The 15,548-nt window shown below is 36.0% G+C and overlaps 1 protein-coding gene across 3 annotated transcripts in view; it reads left to right on the forward strand.

Annotated features, from left to right (window-relative positions):
* CSMD3 (CUB and Sushi multiple domains 3) overlaps positions 1–15,548 on the forward strand; it is a 512,136-nt gene that overhangs the window by 244,988 nt on the left and 251,600 nt on the right. For all 3 annotated transcript variants that reach the window (XM_065752466.1, XM_065752468.1, XM_065752469.1), the window contains one exon: positions 998–1,119. In XM_065752466.1, the coding sequence (XP_065608538.1) occupies positions 998–1,119 (122 nt within the window). The remainder of the gene's footprint in view (positions 1–997; positions 1,120–15,548) is intronic.

Consider the following 15,548-nt stretch of genomic DNA (forward strand, 5'->3'; position numbering starts at 1 on the left):
TAGTACACAAAGAGCAAGTCATAGTAATCAATTGTCAGTATCGTTTTCCTGTTAATGAAGGTTCATGCTCCATGTATTGCTTTTGTGTATTGTATGGTGAAGAAAAGGTACATATATCATTCACACTTAGAACTAGATGTTTTTCTTAGAATTATTTGAGTTAGAAAGAATTTTTATGATTCCATGTGATCATTCTTTAAACAGGGTCAACTTCACCAGCAGATTTTCACATGGCTGCAAATACTGTGTGCAAGAGTGTAATATCTGCATACTAGTAGAAATGCGGTGAAGTTTAGAAGGAAGAATGAGTTTAGTTGTCTTTGTTAGTTTGTAGTTTGGGGGGAGTAGTTAGCTGTGTGCTTTCAATCTGAACGATACTCTTGTGGTTAATTGCGGATAGAAGATACATCAGTATCACTCTGCAGTGAAAATTACACCATTTCTGTCCTTTGAGTTATTTGTGATGTTAGATGCAACATAAAATGAGTAACGGTCTTGTCCTCGGTGACTGGTTTTGTTTTTTCAATATGCTACTGTAAATAAACATACTGACTTCAATTTATAACTAAATGTCATTTGTAATATTTAGAAATAGGTAGCTTTATTTAGATTTACTTGAATATTTTCTTTAAAATTTCCAGCAAGAATGCTTACTTTTCATAAGCCAATATATAAACAAAAAGATAAGAGTAATCTGTGTTCTACGTCATCATTTATTAGTGAAGGAGTGAAGGTAATAATACAAGCTTCTAAGTTCTTAACAACTCAAATCTAGCTGTGTTTTTTAATGAGAACAGTTTCTTTTGGAGTATTCACTCTAAGAGTACATGAGCTTCTTATTTTTAATAGAATAGCTTGGACACAAAAGCTTTTGTTAGAATTTTATTGTCTTGCACTGTGAGGTTCTATTTGTGCTCAATGATATTTTAATCCTTTATACCTCAATTAAGTTGCTGCATGCATTTCAAATAGTAAAAGATCAAATTTCTTTTTGCAGTTAAAACTTGTGGATCCAATCTTCAGGGTCCTGGTGGTACTTTCACATCACCCAATTTTCCATTCCAGTATGACAGCAATGCTCAGTGTGTGTGGGTCATCACCGCTGTCAATACTAATAAGGTAAGCTTAAATTTGTCTTTGCTTTAAAAAAAATCTACTACAGAAAAAATATCTATGGTAATGACATTTGTTACTAACATTTCTTATTACAGTTTCTCAGACCTGTTGCAGTATTTGGTGCATTGTATATATTTATAAGGATTTTAAATGTAAAGAAATAATTACAAAATAGACACATTATATTGTTTCATACTACAAATACTGATAGTGATAGTAGAGCTGCACTCTGGGTAACAATGTTTTCACTGTTTTTTGCCTTAGACTACATGAGAAGTCACAGAAGTTGATGTACTTGCTTCATGAAGGAGGATTATAAAAATGTGTAATTTATTTCACTGTATTGAAATCTCATACTTCATACCTACAGTTTAAATCAAAGCACAAGGAGCTTTAATAATACTAGATGATTCAAAGGAAAGCATTAAAGCTAACTTACAACACCTGCTCTCCTTAAGATCTAGTCACCTGGCAGCAGTGGCTGCAGTCTATTTCTTGACGTGTGACTTTATCTTGTCTGAGGGTAATAGACTTGTTTTAAAGTAGTAAAAATAAATTAGCTGTATGACTCTAATGTTTTTAAAAGGACTCTCAATATCTGTTTTTGCTGCTGTAAGAGTACATTCTACCTCTTAATTTCTATTTTCTATTGACATCTACATCATACTCCATAAATAGAGGCCTCAAAGACTCACCCATCTACACCTGGGTTAGGGAACTCAGTGAAAACCTGATTTCATTTCAGAAGCCATTTGTCTGTATTGGTAGATTTCTCTACTCTTACAATACGAATGAATCTGTCTTCAGTTATTGTCATGTTTTCCTTTTGAAGAGGAAAAAGGAGTATTTTACAAGCTTAGAAAATGGACTCTCAAGAACATGATGAAATGTAACAGTTAAGAGCAAGATGTTGCATTCAGATTGAGACTGTATCAGATATATTAAATGACTGAGAGAAGATCTCCTTCTCTGTAACTCTGCAGAGAAGAACGTGGGGATACTGGTGGATGAAAAACTGGACATGAGCAAGAAGTGTAGGGCCCCAGAGGCCAACTGTATCCAGGGCTGCATCAGAAGAGGGATGGCCAGCAGGGAGTTGATTGTCTCTATTTTGCTCTGGTAAGGTCCCATTTGGACTGTGTCCATAAGAACCCAAGCACAAGGCAGAAAGCACTGAGCTGTTGGAGCATGCCAGAGGAGAGATGAAGATGAACAAAGGGCTGGAGCTCCTCTCTTAAGAAAAAAGTTTGAGGTAGCTGGGCTTGTTTCTCTTGGAGTAGAGGAGGCTCTGGGGAGACCTCACTGTGGTCTTCCAGTACCTAAAGAGATCATATAAACAGTAAGAGGAGTGAATTATGTGATTTGGTAGTGATATAACAGGAGAGAATGGATTTAAACTAAAAGAGGGGAAAACTAGGTTAGATATTAGGAAAAGTAATTTAATCAGAGGATGCTGAGGCACAGAAAAACTTTTCTCAGAGAAGCTGACCATACCATACCTCACCATTGAAGCTGGATGAGGGCAGGATGGATGAGACAAATAATTCTGCCCAAGGTAAGCAGGTTAGAGCTTGGTGACTTAAAGGCACTATCCAATCCAAAATATTTGATTGTATAATATGTAGGTTACACACAAAGTAATACCTTTTATTTCCATGGAGTTTACAACAGATACAAAAAGTGGAATAACACTGATAGTGCTTTGTAGCTGAGAATTTTCTAATTTTCAATGTAGTTATCAATGTTAACTATGCATTTTTTCTGGTGCTGAACAAGGGCCTGCATGGCACACTCATTAAAAGCTGTGCCATGACTCATCTTTCATATTGCTGTCATCACTGTTGGAATGTAACATCCATCACCTCTATTTGGTTTCCATAAGTTTTCAGGAAATGTTGGAGAATGTTAGTGGATGTGATAAAAGAATTCACCCTCACACACTTTTCCATGTTTGGTGCCATTTTGCCCCTGTTTGTCATGTGGTAAATGGCAACAAAATATATTGGGATACTGGTGGTGAAGTTCAATCTCTACTTCTGTGCACCCAGTATCGACCTCATACATCATGGATCAATATATTAAACTAGGAGGCATTAGTTTTGGAGTAGCTCTCATTGATCATTAAGATGTGTAAAAATGTCTTAAAAGATTATATAGAAAGCAATGGTCCTCTGCCTCTCAGAAGATGCTGTGTTTACAGCTTCTGAAAACTTTCCACAGTTCAAATGTGATAAAGCTGTTTATTTCATGAAAATCCTTATGGATTGTATATGCTGGTATGTACCTTCTGGCAAATTTCAGGTGGCTCCAGGGTTAAGGTATTACTGACTTGAAGATATTTAAACATTAGATACTGAAACCTTAAACTCATAGGCAGAAGCATTTGTGTCTTAATACTACTTTTCTTCTCTCAATCATTCTTCCTCTTACATCTGCCAGAAACTCAGTTCGGTCAGAACACAAGTGTTCTGGTGGTTACTAACAATATGTGTGTGCCTGTAGGAACCTAGTAATTATTGGTAAAGAAGGAGGACTTAAAAAAATTAATAGAAGACAATGCAATTGACACCAGCAACTCACATTTGATGAAATATCTCAGAGCTGTACAACAAGAAAGTTTGAGTGAAAGCTTTAAAAATCATCATCAAAGCTGCAGTCCAAGGTATTGAGTCATCACTAATTTCAGGAGTTCCTTAAAAGTATGGATGCTGATTATGGGGACATAATTTCATTTTTTGATGTAAACGAAGTGGCTAATTTGGGTTAAAGTGCAAAAATGTTTTTATGATTTTCAAGATGAAATAGTTGTGTACAGAATTAAAAAGAAAATTAATGTCAGAACTCACATGTTTACCATTTTGGGTGGGTTTGTCTGCTCATTTAAATAAGTTAAACATGGATCTTCAAAATAAAAATCAACTTATCTGTACTTTGTTTCAAACCATAACAGAGTTCAAAATGAAATGTCAATTATGACAAGCTCAAATTACAGCAAATAATTTCATGCATTTTGATACCCTGGCGAAACACAATGCTGTGTACAGTGAAAAATATGCACCCTTACTTTCTGCTTTGATAAAGGAATGAGAGAAAAGGTAACGAGATTTCTGAAAAAAATTATCAGTATTTCAGTGTATTTTTCACTCTAATTTCAGTTGACGTAAAAACATTGTGTGTGAAATTTGAAATAGAATGAGTAGAGTTGCAATCAGAAATTCAATTCAAAAGTCTGGCCATGTTTCTTTATGTGACTTTTATGAGAAGTATTTTTACCAGTGAAAATACTCCTTGCTTCACCTTGCTTTACAGTTACTCCTTATTCATGTTGTTCTTTTCAGCAATAGATACATTTGTGAACAATTATTTTCAAGGATGAAACACATGAGTATAATTAGATAAAAAATTAGAAGTATAATTAGATAATACACCTTGAGAGCTCACTAAAAATTGAGAATGCTTCCATAAAAGCAATCACTGATTAGTTTAGTTAATTTCACAAAAACAAAGTCAAGTATCTCACTAGTTTTATGTTATAGTTGCTCTTTTTGTTTTAATAAAAATAAAATACATTTTTAACTTAGGCACATTTAATTAAATTATGTAATTATATGTGGTCCAAGACAGTTTCTCTTCACTCAGTGTAGCCCAGGCATGCTTAAATGTTAGGCATCCATGATCTAGACCAACCACCGTCATGAAATCTTTCACTGAATGAGATTACTTAAATGAGATTACTCTTTCAGGTAAGAGATGTCCACTTTGTATAGTCTGTTTTAATGTTTTACTGCACTCAAGTAGGGAAGTCAGTAGTTTTACAGTCACAGAATGGCTGAAGTTTGAATGGACCTCCAAAAGTCATCTTTTCCATCCCCCTTCCTCAAGCAGGGGTATGCAATACCTGAGGTATGGATAATGTCCAGATGATCATTGAGTATCTCTGAGAAGCAAAACTCCACAGCCTCTTCAGGTGACCTGTTCCAGTACTCAATCGTGTTTACTGTGGAAAAAGTGTTTAGTTTAGAAAGGACTTCCTGTGTTTGTTTCAGTTTGTGTGATTTTTTTTTCTTGTCCTATAACTAGACAGCAAACTGAAAAATAGTCTGGCTCAATTTTTGTTATTCCCTTCCTTCTGATTTTTAAAGCCTCACTGAGCCTTCTTCGGGAAAAGCAGCCCCAGCTCTGTCAACCTCTCCTGATGTGCTTCAGTCCTGTAATCCCCTTAGTGTTTCTTTGTAGTACTCTCTACAGTAGCTCAAAATCTATGGAAGTGTGCATGTTTGGCTTGTCTTTCTCTCAGAACACTTAAGAGTCCAAGGTATTCTATATATATAAATTTCAGTTCTAATGAAAACAAAATAAGCCCCCTCTTTACTCAGAGACAACAATTAGAATAATTGAAATTTTTTGTTTGTTTTTGAAATGTTAACATTGGAAATTTTTGTGAAACTGCAAATGCAATTGTGTGGAATATTAGATTCTCATGAAACCTGTTCCAAGCTGTGACTGAGAGATATATAAATACAAACTCAGTTTTAAAGTTCTGGGTAGATCTGTGCTGGTCCAGTAAAATATTTGTGCATGCATGATTTGCTTTTATTTAATTAATGTGTATACTTACCTGTCTCCTTATGCATGCATATGCTATACAATATTAAAGATATAGTATAAGAGTGAAAACTATAGTAAAGGGCAGTTCCCCTGTTTTTAAACTACAAATTACAAACATAAGCAATACCTCTTGATGGATGGTGAAAAAGTTATTATGTCAGAAAAGACAACACAAATAAATTCTAGGTTGATCAAGGTATCAGTAATAATGCTCTGTGTTTCGAAACATCAGTGTTGGAAATCGTTCCCACACTTCACTGGTGTAATGCTGAAATTAATAAACTCTGGAAAGTTTTATTTTTGCCATTGACAAATTATAGTGCCAGGAGTTGTCAGTTTATTATAGATAAGTTTATAACTTCAGCATTACCTAGAAAATACTGTTCTTCTCATGGTTTTTTAGAGATAATCTCTCTGATATTGCAGTGAAATGCAGAATTAAAGAGAGAGTTTCTGAAATAATGGATAGATAAAAGATTTAATAGTTGTCTGAAACAGCGTTCAGATATTTTTATAGTTAAAGGTATAAATAGAAAAATGTGGATAGCGATGATTAGAGGAGCATGAACTTCTTCAAACAAAATGAGATTGTTTTACAAGTTATATTAAAATTCTTATTCCCAGATTACTCATTATACACTAATATGTAGCTTTTAATTACATAATCACCAGTTGACAGTTTTCAGTTTTGAGTCAGGCTAACAATATCTTAACATGCTGAACGCAACAGTGTTTGCCTTGCATGACTCTTAAGCATTAATTTTTGATGTTTCCCTGAAGTAGAAAGTTACTGATGTTTTTGAACAACTGTAAATAAAGATTACCAATTAGAAGTTTTTTTTTATAACGACAAGTAATGACATGGTGTTCAGTGTAAATAGTTCTTGTGTTCTATACAAAGGCCAAGAGAACAGTAAGGATTTCCTCATATTTAGGTGGTTTTAAACTTCTTCTATTATATCACTTACAACAAAATTACCTCAGGTTACTCAGCCCTGGGACACAAAAGCCTGGAGTGTGGACCAGAAGAAACCCCTCATGATTCAGCTGGAAACAATTAGAGATCTCCTATTTCACCTGAGCTGTCACAAGTCTGTGGCAGGTGGGATCCACCTGAGGGAGCTGGAGGAGGTGATTGCCAAGCTATTTCCCACCATCTGTCAATGATCCTGGTCAACTGGATAGGTTCTTTTTGTCCAGGAGATTCCAGAGTCCCAGGAGACTTGCTAGTGTGATTCCCATATACAGAAGGGGTGGTAAGGAGGATCAAGGGAACTACAGGCTTGCCAGCCTGACCCTGATGCTAGAGAAGGTTATGGAACAGATAATATTGAGCGTGATCACACAGTGCATGCAAGACAACCAGGAGAACATACCCAGCCATCATGGGTTCATGAAAGGCAGGTCCTGCCTGATCAACTGCATCATACTGGATACTAGAAGGAATTTCTTTTATGAAAGAGTGATCAGGCACTGGAACAAGCTGCCTGGGGAAGTGGTAGAATCACCATGCTTGGTGGTGTTTAAAGTAGATGTATTACTTAGAGACATGGTTTAGTGGGCAAGATTAATGGTAGGTGGATGGTTGGACTACATGAACTTAGAAGTCTTTTCCAAGCTTAATGATTCTTTGATTCTGTAATTCTGTGAGTCTATAAAAATATATTAAAAAGTGAGATTATTCTGAGGGAGAAAGTGGTAGATGAAAGATTAAATAACTCAAGTAGAGCCAGATAAGCCAAATAATGCTGAGATGCTCATTGTTAGGTCAGTCCAGAGGTCTTTTACTAGTGATAGTAAAAATTTTCTGGACTTTAGTAAAACCTTGTTCATGTTCTTTGCTTAGCTTACATAACGTGGAGTAAGAAAGTGTCAAATTAGACTTTTGTTTTTTTTCTTCAAAAGGAGGGGCTTGCAAATTCTCAGTCTAGATTAATAACAGGCTAAAACTTCAGTAAAACCATAATTAGGGCTAAAATTAAACAGACAAAATATTGTACATTATACTTGTTATTTTTTCTAATCCACGGTGACAGAAATATTGCAGAAAATCAAAGTGCTAGAATGACAGCCTTTCTGACAGATCTCAGACATTCACATAAAATATCTTTTACTGCCATACAATATGGAGAAAAATAAGTAGAAGAGATACTTTAGAAAAAGACTATGTTGTTTTCCAAAGTTGTGACGAGAAATTAATAACCCTAAATATTATTAGATTTAGATGTATTAGAAAACTAGATCCTTGTTCTGTTCATTTTAAATGGAGGAATTTTTCAGGAAGAAATTTTAAATGATCATATACTATGTTATTGTCCATTTACCACCAAGATATTTTAAATTTTACATTCAGTGTAATTCACTGTGCTTTGAGTTGGAAGGGACATTCACTGGTCATCTCCCCTGCAATAAACAGGAACACCCACAGCTAGATCAGATTGCCCAGGGCCTGATCCAGACTAACCTTGAAAATCTGTAGGGATATGGCATCTACCACATCTCTGGGCAACTTCTTTTAGTGCCCCACCACCCTCATGATAAAAGGCTTTTTCACTGTGCCTTTAATCTACCCTTTTTAAGCTTGAAAACATTTCCCCTTGTTCTTTTGTAAGAGACTTTGCTGAACAATCTTTGCCCTTCTTTCCTGTAGCTCCATGTTAGATATTGTAAGGCCACTATCAGATCACCTTGGAGCTTTTTCTTCTCTGGGATGAAGTCCCATCTTTCTCAGCCTGGCCTGTAGAAAATGTGTATGATCCTTTGGATCATTTTTGTGGCCCTCCTCTGGATGCACTCCAACAGGTCTATCTATGTCTGTCCTGTACTGAGGACTCCACATCTCGATGCAGTACTCTAGGTGGGGCCTCACCAGTACAGAGTAGAGGGGCAGGATCACCTCCCTCAACCTGCTGGCTGTGCTTCTTTGGATGCAAGGATACAGCTGGTTTTCTTGGCTGCAAGGACATGTTGCTGGATTATGTCTGACTTCCATCCACTAGTACCATCAAATCCAAATCTTTACAGTCTGGAGAGAAGGATGTTGTGGGGTACCATGTTAAAGGTCTCATAAAGGCCATACAACAGCCTCTTCTCCTTCCTTGTGTCGTAATGTTGTTTCCGTCCTCTAAAATTTTCATCTTCACATTTCTGAGTTTTTGTGCGTTTTTATGCAAAGACAAAATAAATGAAACAAGTTCAGCAACAAAACTGAATGTTTACATTTAACTTGCCACAGCTATGTTATCTCATTAACCATTATCAGTGGAACATTTCCTAAGCTTGTTCTCAAGCATAAACTCAGTTGTCATCCACATTTATTCATGTTGACAGTATAAATCGCAGTCAAGCTGAGCACTTGGCCATGAAATCAAGCATTCATTTTATGAAGTCTATTTTAATTAGGTTTATTGGAATAAACTGTACCATGCATCTCCTTGTGATCAAATATCTCAAACTTCACTTTTCCTAATCCTAGTGCTAAGATGTAATGCAAGTGTTACAGTCAATGAAATGATTAGAAAATATGAGAATACTTAAGCTCACACTTAACTATGTATTTTAACCATGATTCAGTTTTTCTCTCATACTACTTAAGGATTAAAAAAAGCTTGTATAGTTAAAATCAGAAGGTATATGCGTGTGCTGTGGTTTCAGTGTTGGAATGAAACAATAAAATGGGGGATGAAAAAAATGAATTTTACTTTCATCCTGCAGTCTGCATCTCCATTTTTATTATGAAAGGAGGACAGACCATTTTATTATTTATTGTAGATGTTACTTCAATAATTTTTTTTTTGTTTCTGTGACTGTATGAGCCATGTTGCCCTTGTTTCAGCTGGGACATTCTCTTCCTTGTAGCTGTTATGGTGTTATGGATTAAGGATGAGAATAATGTTGATAACACACTCATGTTTTCATTACTGCTGAGTGTTTAAACAGTATCAAGGACTTCTCAGTTTCTCATGTTGCCATGCTAGTAAGGAGGTTTGGGGTGCACAATAAGTTGGGAGGGGGCAGAACTAAGACAAATGATCCAAGCTGGTCAAAGGGAGATTCTATACCATATGCAGGTGAGAGTCTCCCACCTGTTGGTGACTATCTAGGCATTGGTCAGTGGGTGGTGAGCAATTGCTTTGTGCATCACTTGTTTTAGGTATTCTTTTATGATTATTATTACTTTCCTTATTCTACATTATTAAACTGTCTTGATCTCAATTTCTGAAGTTTTTCTTTTTTTTTCCCAGTTCTTTTCCCCATCCCACTGGGGAAGAATGAGAGAACCTCAGCGTGCTTAAACCACAATACTTATCTTACACAGTGAAAATATTATCTGCCCATACATAATAAATGAGAAATTGAACCTACTTCAGTAACTCAGACAGGAATAGCTGCTTTTGTTTCATTTAGACCCTATCCATATCCTGAATTTCAAGAATCAATTCCATCTTTGATTACATCTTTAGGTAGAATTAAAGACTGAATCTGAATTTTTATTCAATTGGAATGTACACTGAATAGAAACAGAGCTAGAACTGTTAAAAAGACATCAGTGTATAGGGCCCAGAGACATTCATAGGAAGTTTCCAATGTGTGCGCTATGAGCAGTTGATAACTTTTAGTCTTTTTGTTTAACTAATTTTTGGCACAGAAATTTATGACTTTCCTCCACAGTTGAGTTCACTTGCTCTTGCGAGTGAGTGATATTTATTGAAGTGTTCTGCTCCACACACACCTTTTTCTGATATCTTATGGGGAAATGGAACAACTAGTATTTTGTTACTACTGCATGGTTTTTTGAAGGGATTCCTGTAAAGGCTTATAATTATTAACACCAACATTTATTACTTACATTTTATTCTATTTTCTTTGAGTTCTAAGAATACTTTCAAGTCTGTGTTACAAAACAACCAAAAAAATATAAAGGCAAGCACATCAAATAATCAGATACAAATAAGTAAGATTAAGCAGTGACTGTCCTGTTGTAACAAATGAGGTATAATTTTAATATAGAAATTTGGATTATTCTGAAACAAGCCCTCCGTCCTTTAATTTTTTCTTGTGTCTGTATGATCATTCCACAATTAAGAAATAGAATTGTATGCTAAAAAAGGATTTTGTTTTAGTATTCTAATAAAAATAGATTAATATTAGCTCATAGTATAAATCTAATCAAAATATACTGTAAAAATAAGGCGATAACTGTATTGAAAGTTTATGCATGGGCCATGTACACAAATAAGTAAGGAATGAACATTAGTGTCTTAAGACTGGTGTTATGAGTGATATAGCATGAAGTGTTCAGGTAACACTAAAAATGAGTAAATGAATGCACAGTATTACAAATTTTACTGAAAAAAAAAAGAAAAAAACAACAAAAAAAAAGACCCTTATTAACAGAAGCAATCCCTATTTTAAGAAGCTCAACACTTTTGTACTATTTATGCTCATCTGAGAGTGACATTCTTGAAAAATGACATTGGGGAGATTGTTTTATAAGAAATGTGAAATTCATTCTAAAATGCTAGATTAAAGAGGAGTAACCAGATTTGGGAGTTTGGATATTGCAGTTGTATGAATAGCTAAATTGACAGATACTTGGCATTGCAACTGTAAAAATTGATATCGTTGAGAAGAAAAAAAAATCCAAACATCCTCATATACTGCCTTGTAATCTTCATGTATCTGGTGAATATCTGTAGGTCAAAAGCAGGCCATTGCTGTAAGTTTAAGTGCCTTGGGTGCAAGGTGTTGTCTGCCTATGTGTTTATGGATCACAGCTTCAAGGACAGGAACTCCAGGTAGATCGTGTTTCAAAACTGATGTTAAACCCTGTCATTTAAATGCTTTTTTGAGGAAGCCCAAGAAATGTCAGTAAGATAAGAGTTCTTTTATTTGCATAGTATTTGCATATATATTTCATGTAAAGGTTGTATGGTTATTTCAGCATTTATAGGCACCTATAAAAATCTGCTTTCTTGACTTTTTTATACTTTAAATCATTAGTCTTTTGATCTCTAGAACACATTATTTCTTTGTCATACCTTAATGTTCAGAGACGTTTCAAAACTGTTTTTACTCTGTGTTTACAGCTATATTGGTTACTGCTTTGAATTTCTGCCTCTTATGAAAATTATTGTTATTCTATTCTAGGTCAGCTACATGCAACCTGGGACACACATTTGTTTTCAAGAATATCAGCATGTTTTTTTGTACCCTATAAGTAAAAACTAATTTTATCTTCTTTTGTCTTTCTGTAAAATTCACAGTTACATTCATAGGTTCATAGGTTCATTAGGTTGAAAAGGACCTACAAGATCATCTAGTCCAACCATCCTCCTATCACTATCCCTACCCAACTACTAAATCAAATCCCTTAGCACCTCATCTAAACGCTTCTTGAAAAGCGCTAGGGATGGTGCCTCAACCACCTCCCTAGGCAGGCCATTCCAGTGCCTGACCACTCTTTCAGAGAAAAAATGTTTCCTCAGGTCTAATCTAAATCTTCCCCAGCGCAACTTGTGGCCATTCCTTCTCGTCCTGTCATTATTTATCAGGGAGAAGAGGCCCACCCCCTCCCCACCACAACCCCCCTTCAGGAAGTGGTAGAGTGCAATAAGGTCTCCTCTGAGCCTCCTCTTCTCCAGACTAAACAATCCCAGCTCCCTCAGCCGCTCCTCATAAGACTTGTGCTCCAGACCCCTCACCAGTTTTGTTGCCCTTCTCTGAACACGCTCCAGGGCCTCAATGTCTTTCTTGTAGTGAGGGGCCCAGAACTGAACACAGTACTCGAGGTGCGGCCGTACCAGAGCTGAGTACAGGGGGATGATCACCTCCCTGCTCCTGCTGGCTACACTATTTCTAATACAGGCCAGGATGCTGTTGGCCTTCTTGGCCACTTGGGCACACTGCCCGCTCATGTTAAGTCGAGCATCAACCAAAACCCCCAGGTCCTTTTCCTCTCTACATTCTTCAAGCCATTCTGCCCCAAGCCTATAGCATTGCATGGGGTTATTGTGGCCAAAGTGCAGGACCTGACACTTGGTCTTATTGAACCTCATCCCATTGAGCTCAGCCCAGCTGTTCAGCCTATCCAAATCCCTCTGAAGGGCCTCCCTACCCTCAGGCAGTTTGACACATCCTCCCAACTTGGTGTCATCTGCAAACTTACTGAGGGTACACTCAATTCCCTCGTCTAGGTCATCAATAAAGATATCAAACAGGATGAGCCCCAAAACTGACCTTTGGGGGACACCACTCGTAACAGAATGCCAGCTGGACTTAACTCCATTAACCACTACCCTCTGGGCACGGCCCTCCAACCAGTTCTCCACCCAGAGAAGAGTGAACCTGTCCACACCACGGGCTGACAGTTTCCTAAGTAGAATAATATTGTGGGAGACCGTGTTGAAGGCCTTGCTGAAGTCCAGGTAGACTACATCAACAGCCTTTCCCTCATCTACCAGTCTGGTCACCCAGTCATAGAAGGAGATGAGGTTGGACAAGCACGACCTGCCCTTTGTGAACCTGTGCTGGCTGGGTCTGATCCCTTGGTTGCCATGCACGTGTCGTGTGATCTCCCTCAAGATCATCTGCTCCATGGTCAGGCTGACAGGCCTGTAGTTCTCTGGGTCTTCCTTACAGCCTTTCTTGTAGATGGGAGTCACATCGGCAAGCCTCCAATCTTGTGGACCTCCCCAGATAACCAGGAATTCTGATAGAAGGCAGAAAGTGGCTTTGTTTCTTATGCTACAGATCAAATACTACCCAATTATTGAGTCCTGTTCAACTTGTGTGACAGGAAACAATTAACCCATTATTCTGACTACAATCATCCTCATTTTTCCACAGAGGCACAATTTTATGGGAGGGAGAGACTTTGTGCTAATCATCTAATTAAAGTCAACAAAAGGTTAAGTGACATAGTTGGTAAACCTTTTATTTTATGCTGTCTCCATGGTTAATGAAAAGTTATACATTTCACTAGATATATGAATAGTAATATACTAATTAATAATGTCTTTTAAGATCAATCTCTAAAGTAGGCATGATGAATTTGAATCCAAATAGCTTACCCATGGAAAAGCATCATTTTTGAAGGTAGTGGAAGTGATCATTTTATGCCAAGATTCCTTATTTTTTAGATTAAAACAATTTAAAATTAAACCTCAGTTTTATAACTAATGATGGATTCAATATATTTTCCTAATATAACTATTCTTTCATATTCAAATATATAACACAACAATTTTGATACGGGGATCTATGGTTCTGTGGAAAATTATGGAGGTAAAGCTGTCAATCAGATGGCATTCTTTCATTGTCTCATACTGTCTGATATAAAAACACATCATTTACTAAGTGGAAAGTGGTCAGACATCCTCAGCACAAAAGCAATTAGCCATCCTGAGGCAATATACAGACATAGGGACATATAAACTATATGTATTTTCTTCTTCTCACCTCCATTTCTAGCAATGGAGAAGGTATCCAGAGTTCATTTTGATTAAATTTAATAGACATGATATTATTAACAGTCTACGTTTCTGCGGTTAGTTCATTTGTAGGTTGTTGTTTCTAGAATAAGTTTGAAAACTGATTTAAGTAGATGTCTTGCACATAGATTGCACTGAGAAGTTCTTGCTCTTGCTAGTACGTTTTTATCATAATTCCGGATGGTATTATATATTGTATTATCGTCAGGAAGTTCTTACTGTTAATAATGTCTAAGATACAGCTCATTTAAGCAACATCTTAGCTTAATTGTTAAGTACTCCTCTGAGGAGAAGAGATTCGTAATTATTTTAGAAACATGTCCATAGTTATTTTAATGGTAAAAATGGCAGAGTTTATGGAGTGAAAATACTACTGTACATCCAAAAATACTTTTAGAGATATATTTGCATTGGAAGCTTTAGAATAACAGGTGAAAATATGGAAATACATACAAATTTATCTTTTTATACTTCCCTTTCAGAAGCAGATCTGTTACACGTGTACTTTCTTCTGTTAAACAGTATTTTCTTTGTAAGTTTTGAAATTTAAAATGTTTATTACTCCTCCTGTAATAATACTTCCCTTGACAAATCTCTGAGGATCTAGTTTCATGAAGAACTAGACACACAGTCATAACAACTGTCTGGAAAGATTACTGTCTGGAACACAACCATGTAAGCATACTCTCTTTCAGTAAAGTTCTCAAACTAGCCATTAACTTTTGAATAAAAACTTCTGATACCTTAATTCCCAGATATATAACAAATTAGTTTTGGCCCAAGAGGTGGCTTCCAAGTGACATATTCCATTCCAAAAAAGAAAAAGGAACACTAGCTCTTTAGAAATTAAATCCCTGCCCCCTAACTCTTCCTTTGGAAGAATCCTTGCAAAATTATTAGAGAACAAACAAAAAACAAACAAATTTTTTTCAGAAAGTTAATTTCAAATAGATTTTTTCTCTGTATAACTTAGTAACAATCAGTATTATTATCTTTTCTGTTTTTTTGCTTCTAAGTTTATATAATTAATTCCACATATTTTTTTAATTTTTTTCTGAATTTATAAATAGCAAAAGAAGTCCAGGATGGAGAAAGAATACTGCGTTCCTTTTAACTATTTTCTGTTCATTTTAATGACTAATGAGTGCACAGCTCATACATTAATTTTCAATTAATTTGTTGCTTGTACATATTTGGAGGAATAGAGGAGGAAATAATTCCTTTTTTCTCTAACTACAGTCTTTAGAAACATACTTAATAATATACTGGAATAAACTACCTATGTGAAATAAAATTCAAAATTTAATTAGTCTGTATCAGGACAGTGTGGTG

Source organism: Cyrtonyx montezumae, unplaced genomic scaffold, assembly GCF_038088225.1.
Source record: "Cyrtonyx montezumae isolate F1298 unplaced genomic scaffold, pur_monq_1.0 scaffold_8, whole genome shotgun sequence".
Classification (NCBI taxonomy): Eukaryota; Metazoa; Chordata; class Aves; order Galliformes; family Odontophoridae; genus Cyrtonyx; species Cyrtonyx montezumae.